Source organism: Arachis hypogaea, chromosome 20 (assembly GCF_003086295.3).
Source record: "Arachis hypogaea cultivar Tifrunner chromosome 20, arahy.Tifrunner.gnm2.J5K5, whole genome shotgun sequence".
Taxonomy (NCBI): domain Eukaryota; kingdom Viridiplantae; phylum Streptophyta; class Magnoliopsida; order Fabales; family Fabaceae; genus Arachis; species Arachis hypogaea.
The window spans coordinates 2,076,804-2,084,198 of NC_092055.1; the positions used below are offsets into that span (position 1 = coordinate 2,076,804).

The 7,395-nt window shown below is 31.9% G+C and overlaps 1 protein-coding gene across 1 annotated transcript; it reads right to left on the minus strand.

The window, feature by feature from the left end:
• Positions 1-1,787: 1,787 nt before the first annotated feature.
• LOC140172937 (serine carboxypeptidase-like 2) lies at positions 1,788-7,099 on the minus strand. Its single transcript, XM_029296528.2, has 14 exons — positions 6,792-7,099; positions 6,540-6,685; positions 5,394-5,470; positions 5,166-5,288; positions 4,973-5,075; positions 4,637-4,674; positions 3,769-3,867; positions 3,594-3,680; positions 3,337-3,492; positions 2,647-2,718; positions 2,456-2,574; positions 2,250-2,363; positions 2,119-2,164; positions 1,788-2,037 (listed from the first exon to the last, which is right to left on the minus strand). The coding sequence occupies exons 1-14, from the start codon at positions 6,962-6,964 to the stop codon at positions 1,936-1,938; spliced, it is 1,455 nt and encodes a 484-aa protein (XP_029152361.2). The 5' UTR covers positions 6,965-7,099; the 3' UTR covers positions 1,788-1,935.
• Positions 7,100-7,395: the final 296 nt, after the last annotated feature.

A 7,395-nucleotide genomic window follows, 5' to 3' on the forward strand; every position in this document is an offset into this window, starting at 1 on the left:
TTGTCTTTGATTCTGCTCAACCACCACAGGGAGTAGCTAGAGTGGCGAAGTGATGGTTGCAGGCAGAGATTGAAGCAGATGAAGTCATCATCATCATGAAGCATCAAGGGCCAGAATTCCATCTTGGAGAGCAAGCCAAGGATGGAGAGCTCGGATTGATGAAGGGTGATGATCAAGAAAGGACTAGAGGTAATTGCATGTTGGTTAATGCATGGTTATCTCTTCTTTCTCTATGTGGCCGAACCGGTTTTGTTGAAGGAGGAAGAAGTTGGTTCGGTTTTGGCTTCAATAAGTGGAGGCTCCCCTCTTCTATAATAAGGGTGGACAACCACTGTTTGAAGTAAGGAGAAAAATTGAGAGTGCAAGGCACAGAGTTCTCAGAGCTACCTGAGCTAACAATTTTCTCTTCTCCTTCAATGTATTCTGTTTTGTATTTTTCTGTTTAATTTTGTCATGTCTTGAGTCTCATGGAAAAAAGGCAAACAGTGAGGTTTGTAATGAAAAAGCCATAGAGCGGAAAAAGGCAGAGAGTGCAAAATTAAAAGAAAAAGCCATAGATGTCTTAGAGTTCCTTTGTTCATCTATGTTGTGTTTCATGATTCTGTGGGAATCCCCTTGTAAGTTGGGTTAGTACTTTACAAGTTGTAATCAGATTGATTATAGTGAAATTCCATCATGTTTGTGATGGAGACTGGATGTAGGCTGCACTGCACTTAGCAGCTGAACCAGGATATATCTTGGTGTAATCTTTCTTCTCTCCAACTCCATTTCTGATTTCTACTGCACAGGAGCAAAAACTAAAATTGTCTCGTGCCAAGTGACGAGACAAAACAAAAAGTCTCGTGGCAAGTGACGAGCAAAAACAAAAAGTCTCGTGTCCAGAGACGAGCTAAAACAGAAAAGCCTTCTCTGTATTCAGCAAGTGTCAGCAACATAAAAAAGGGGCTAAGATTCAACCCCCTTCTCTTAGCCACTGAAACCATCAAATATGAAACAAAAATTAATTCTTTTCTTATTTGTTTTTGATAAATGAGTTAGATTTAAGAAAAAGTTGATAAATAAATACAAAAACAATATATTTATTGACACATCTGTCGATAATTCATAATATTAGATGATAAAATATATAATAAAAAATTTTCTACTATAATAAGGGCATTAGAAAATATCCACAACATAATATTTGAAAAACAACCCAAAACTTCACAATATTTTTATTATATTGATCTACAATAATTTAGAACAATTGTATAACTTTTTTGCAGCTATTTAGAGTGTATGGGGAACAAGGAACAATATCATTTTTAGAGGTGGACAATTTGACCTTGACAAATTGAAGCACCAAATCATTTTTTGGGTGGAAAGTTGGATGAGAAGAAGAAATAATGAGACTCGATTCTAGAAGCAAAACTAAGGACCGATGGTTTTGCAGAAACATCTAATCAGGTTTCTATACTTGCTTTATTAGCTTGATATAAAATGGTAACTTGTGATGCTTTTATTTAGCTTTTATGTTATATTGTTTTAGTTTTTTTTGTTCCTAGTTGTTGTGTTATAATCTGAACTCATTATCTTCTTGATTTTTGTGAGAGACTTAATTATAAAAAAAAAAAAAAAAACACTAATACACAAACACAATAAATTTGGAAGGCACACATGCTATAATATTATATTACATAATATTCAAATGAAATATAAATTGAATTGTTATCTTGAGAAAAATACACTTAATTGACAGATTTTTTTAAGATGCAAAAGTTCAGTCTAAAAAGAGAATGATCATAGAGTGAATGAAAACTGCTCCTTGATATATAACTTTTTATTCCAAGCCACCTTTGCAGTTTCATATTCTTAATATTAAAATAACCATCCGTACACCTAATGAAATGAACATCCGATATATCTATTATTCACATTATTTATTATTTTCATTGTCTACCTATACTTTTCTTTCTTAAAAAGGCCTCCTGAGATCCACCTGCTATACATGTGGAAGCATTCTGGAGGCTTGTACTCTGGTGCTGTGTGCCCTCCACCCTGCAACCATATCCATCATTATAAAACAAATAACTCATCTTATCACCATTTGTGTCCGAAAAAGAGAGATCTAGGTCTTGCCTTGACAGTTGCAAATGTCATTGCATTGGAGTAGGTCCTTGTGTATCTGCTTAAGTGGGAAAAAAATGTAAAAGATAAAAGAAAAGCATCAACTGCATAATACAGCTTTCTGCAGTTAAAGGAATGAATACCCTGCAACTTGTCCATTAGTGTACCATGGCCTCCAATCGTCTACAATGGAGTAGTTTAACGATCTTATCCACGCTTGAGTCGCCAAGAAAGGAACAATCATATCATGATCCCCACTGTTATCAATACATCAAATTTATTTTCCATTGAAATCATAATAAAAGTTAATGATCAAGTCTCAAGTATGAAGCAAAGAGAGAAAACTGACCTGTAAATCAAGGAACGATAGCCTTTTCTGCTGAGATTTACTTGATATGGAAAGTTGCTAGAGATATCATACTTGTAAGGCATATTTTTGGTGCAGCGTTTCCATTTCTTTTTAGTTCCCTGCAAGCTTTACTCTTAATAACCATGCAAATGGTTATTGGGAAATCAACTTCACATGAGTCACTGCTATACCTTCCGCACGTTAAGGGCATTTCGGACTTTGTTATCATTGGCCCAATAGGCACTAAGGAGATATCCATAGGTCTGGTGATAGAAACAGTACTCAAATTAAAACAAAAAAGCATTGGAGATACGGGTGTTCATGCGTATCTGCAGAATCCGCCGTAAATATCCGCATCCAATCCAAAAATTGTAGATCCGATCCGATCCGCAAATTGATCGGATCGGATCGCGGATATTTGCTCTACATTCACGTATCCGATCCGCAAATTCGCACAATAATAATTTAAAAATAAATAAATATATATATGTTTGGTATTATATTTACTTGTTTGTATGTTATAGTTAGTAATTATTATTCATATATTGTATTATTTTATTTTTGTTATTTAGAAAGAGTTTGATTAAAAATATTTTAGGAATAAATAAGTTTAAAAGTATTAAAGAAATATTTTTATTGAATTTTTTACATAGAAATATGATTAAAAAGAGAAGATTCAATTATGCAGATATATCCGATTGCGGATCGGATTGGATCGAATCTGACAATAAAAAGCGCGAATATCATATCCGATCCGATGGAAATTGTGCGGATCGGATCGAATTTTCGGCCATATCCAATCCAATCCGATCTGCGTACACCCCTAATTGGAGAGATTTTAACGAAGTACACAATATTCAAAAACAGGATAGGAAGGTTACCCGGCAATTCCTGGATGGTAACCTGAGATGAGTATCTTTGAACTTCGCAGGATAGTTATCTGTTAGTGATCTCCTCCAAGAAGATTCCAATGGCTTCTGTGTGGCGAACTCACAGTTGGGCTCCAAAATGTTGGCTGAATCAATACCTGATGTGATCTGCAGAATTGCTCTTCACTTTTCAGGCTATAAATCAAGCTAATGAACTTTTGATAACAAAGATTATGGGGGCAATAAAATGAAAATTGATGGTTTCATACCTCGTCAAAGGAGTTGACATCTCTTGAACACAAAACATTTCTCATGTCTACATTTACATATTCTCCTTTACAATGTTTTTGCAGTGACTGTTTCATTGAGTGAATTATAGAATCAGTTAGCCTTTTTGAAATTAATTTTCAATGCCATTTTAAAAATAAAAGTATTAAGAACTACCTTGTATAGTTCATCAGAAATGAGTCCCATCCCATGAGCAAATGGGATTGCATAATTTTTTTCATTTCGATTTATTACAGGATTCCCCATCAGGTATCCCTAAAGAAAAGAACATTCATTACTTCTTGTTTGCATTAATCTTCTGTTCAAATTCTTTTCATGAATTTCTACTTTACCTGTTTGATCATCAAAGCAAAAAAGTTGAAGATAATACATTTTAAATGGAGTTACTTGTTCATTTATATATCTTCTAATTGACATCTAGGGCTGGAAGTGAGCCGAGCTGAGTCGAGCTAGACCAAACTCAAGCTCGGTTCACGAAAATTGAGCTTAGCTCACGGCTCGACTCATTAACAATCGAGCTTATTTCTTAAGCTCAAACTCGGCTCATCAAAAACTTACGAGCTGGCTCAAATAAGAGAAACATAAATACATAATCTATAATTCTATATCAATAAATTATAACTTATATATTTTAAAAAATATTTGAAAAGATCAATTTTATATATTGTTTATCTATCAATAAATTATAAATTTTTTATTTATGTCCTATATTAAAATTATATATAAAAAATAAATATAAATATTAAATAATTAAAATTGTTATAATATATATATATATATATATATATATATATATATATATATAATCGAGTCAGCTCACGAGTTAATGAGCTGGGCTTATCCAAATTCAAGCTCGGCTCATTTAATTTATGAACTCAATTCCAGGTTTAAACTTGGCTCACCAGCTCACGAGCTTAGCTTATCGAGCTCGAGCTGGCTCATGAGCTGGCTTAATTCACCTCCAGCCCTAGTGACATCTTAGGCTGTTTATTTCTAGAGACATAAGGGAATATGAAAATCAAACCTGGAGATTTATCCATGGTTGGAGGCCTCGTTCATTTGCTGCAAACAAGAAAATAGGAAATTTGTGGGATAGTTAAGCTGTCAACAACACATTGTATTGTATGTGAATTGGTGGAAACTCAGGTGCACTCGACTTCACGTGAAGTTAATATCTGAGAGCCATTAGAAATCAACTTCATGTGAAGTCGACTTTACCTGATTTTCACCATGTGAATTTTATCAAATCGATCCAAGTTCCAAGGTAATTACTCCATCACTTTACACATGTCCTCAGTCTAGAAGATCAGAACTCTTTAAAGTGAAACAACATTACCATACAATCTTTGTGATCCGATACCTTTTGAAATTTCGTCAGCAATTATAGGAACATGCATACCAGAATATGAATCACCAGCAATGTAAACTTTGTTTTTGAGAAATTCTGGATGATCCATTATCCACTACAAAGATTTATACATGACATTATACTCATTAATATAACTGCAAACAAAGGAACCAATTCATGAAGCAATATAAAGTTGTGAGCATACCTTCCTCAAAAATTGATGGGCTTGACTGACTGACAGTGAGTCGCTCCGTTGAGAAGCGAATTCCGTTCTAGCATATGAAAAGCCAGTATTAACAGGCACATCTACAAATACAATGCTACTTACCTGCCACAAAAATTGCAATAAATAACCATAAAACTACTAACTGTAAAACAAACCAATGCCAAAATTATATATTTCAGCCAATAGAATGTAGATAATTGTCTCTACCTTAGTCCATGAGTTTGGCTTATACACCAAACTAGGGAGGCCGCCATCATATTCATCAACTTGAAATGCAAGTGGTCCTGCAAGAGAGACTATCTTAAGGACTAAAAGAATGAAAGATTAAGGTAGCAATAATTCTTAATTATTTGAGAAAATTTCACTCTCCTCTCGTACATACGTTAAAATGACACTTTCATCCCTTCTATTTTATAAATGTACATTCTTTTTCTTTCTAACTTTTAAAAAACCTCCTCTTTAATTCATTTTAAATTTTTTGTGTTAACTAATATTAACTTTATCCATTTTTTAAGAAAAATAATTTTTTTTGAAAAAATACCCATTACAAAAATTTTATTTTTTATCATTAAATTTTACTTATCAAAATAGCTTTTAATAAATTATTTTTTATTGATTAAATTGTATTTTTACCAAAATACTTTTTAAAAAATTAATAATTAAATTATTTTTTTTAAGATACCTACCTTTCAATAATTTTTTAATTATTAAATTGTGATTTTATCAAAATTTTTGTTAACAATTATTTTTATATTTTATTATTAATTTTTCAATATTAATATATATTATTTTAACATTAAATAAAAAATCTTACACTGTTAATATGTATAACAATTAATATATATTGATATTGAAAAATAATCTTACTATAATTTTTTATTTAATGCTAAAATAATATATATAGATATCGAAAAATTAATAGTAAAATATAAAAAAATTGTTAATAAAAATTTTGGTAAAATTATAATTTAATAATTAAAAAATTATTGAAGGATATTTTAAAAAAATAATACAATTATTAAAGTTTTTTAAAAATACAATTTAATCAATAAAAGAATAATTTATTAAAGGGTATTTTGGTAAGAAAAATTTAATGATAAAAACTAAAATTTTTGTTAATGAGTATTTTTTAAAAATAATTTATTTTTTCTTAAAAAATGGATAAAGTTAACATTAGTTAATATAAAAAGTTTAAAATAGACTAAAGAAGAGGTTTTTTAAAAGTTAGAAGGGAGAAAAATGTACATTTATAAAATAGAGAGGAGTGGAGTGTCATTTTAGCATCTCACAGGGGAGGGGAGTGAAATTTTCTCTAATTATTTATATTTTTCAGTGTCAAATGATGCTTTTAACCTATTTCATAGACAAGGCCAGAAAAAGCAGAGCAGCCAGGACCACCAGTGAGCCAGAGCATGAGAGGATCTTCTCTTGGATTGTTCTCTGACTCAATGAAATAGTAGAAACTCTGCACATCATCATTTTCTCCTACTCCTATATACCTGATCAACACATATATATATATTATTTATATTATTCTCTATTCTCTTAACTTGATTTGCTCCCAATATTATGCATGCAAAGTTTTAGCACATGAGTGTAACTGACCCAGTTTCAAGCAGAAAAGGAAGTGGTCCCTGGAATCCTGGAAGGTACTTAACAATGGTACCACAATCTCCAAGTTGAGATGAAATCTGCAGTAGCAATAGAAGAATGGGAAGTAGGAATCCATGGCAAATGAAACGTGGATCAGTTAAACAAGTTGAGGAAAATATTGACATGTTTAGTTGGCTCTCTTTTTTCTTTGAGGATGTGCATAATGTTACGTGCTCCCTATAAATAATAATGAAGTTGTGATACTCAGAACTCAGAAGGGGTATCAAAGTAAATGCAACTTGAGCTTTCAAGGAGAAAAGAGTTATGTTATCCGTACTTTGATTGGCGTAATGGAACTAAATTTGAAATTAGTGGTAGTTGGATTTTGTGGTATGACTCTATGACACGCACCATTAAAAATATGAGTTTAAATTTAATGCTTATATAGTTAAACAGACACTTCGCTGAGTTGCTGTGTCCATGTGTCGGACACATTGTCATGAAACTACTCATGTCAAAAGTTTAAGCTCATAGGAGAAGGTAACATTAATGGTTATATCTCTAACGCTCCCCCTCAAATAAGAGACTTTTTGGGTTTGTTTAATTTTTTTTGCAT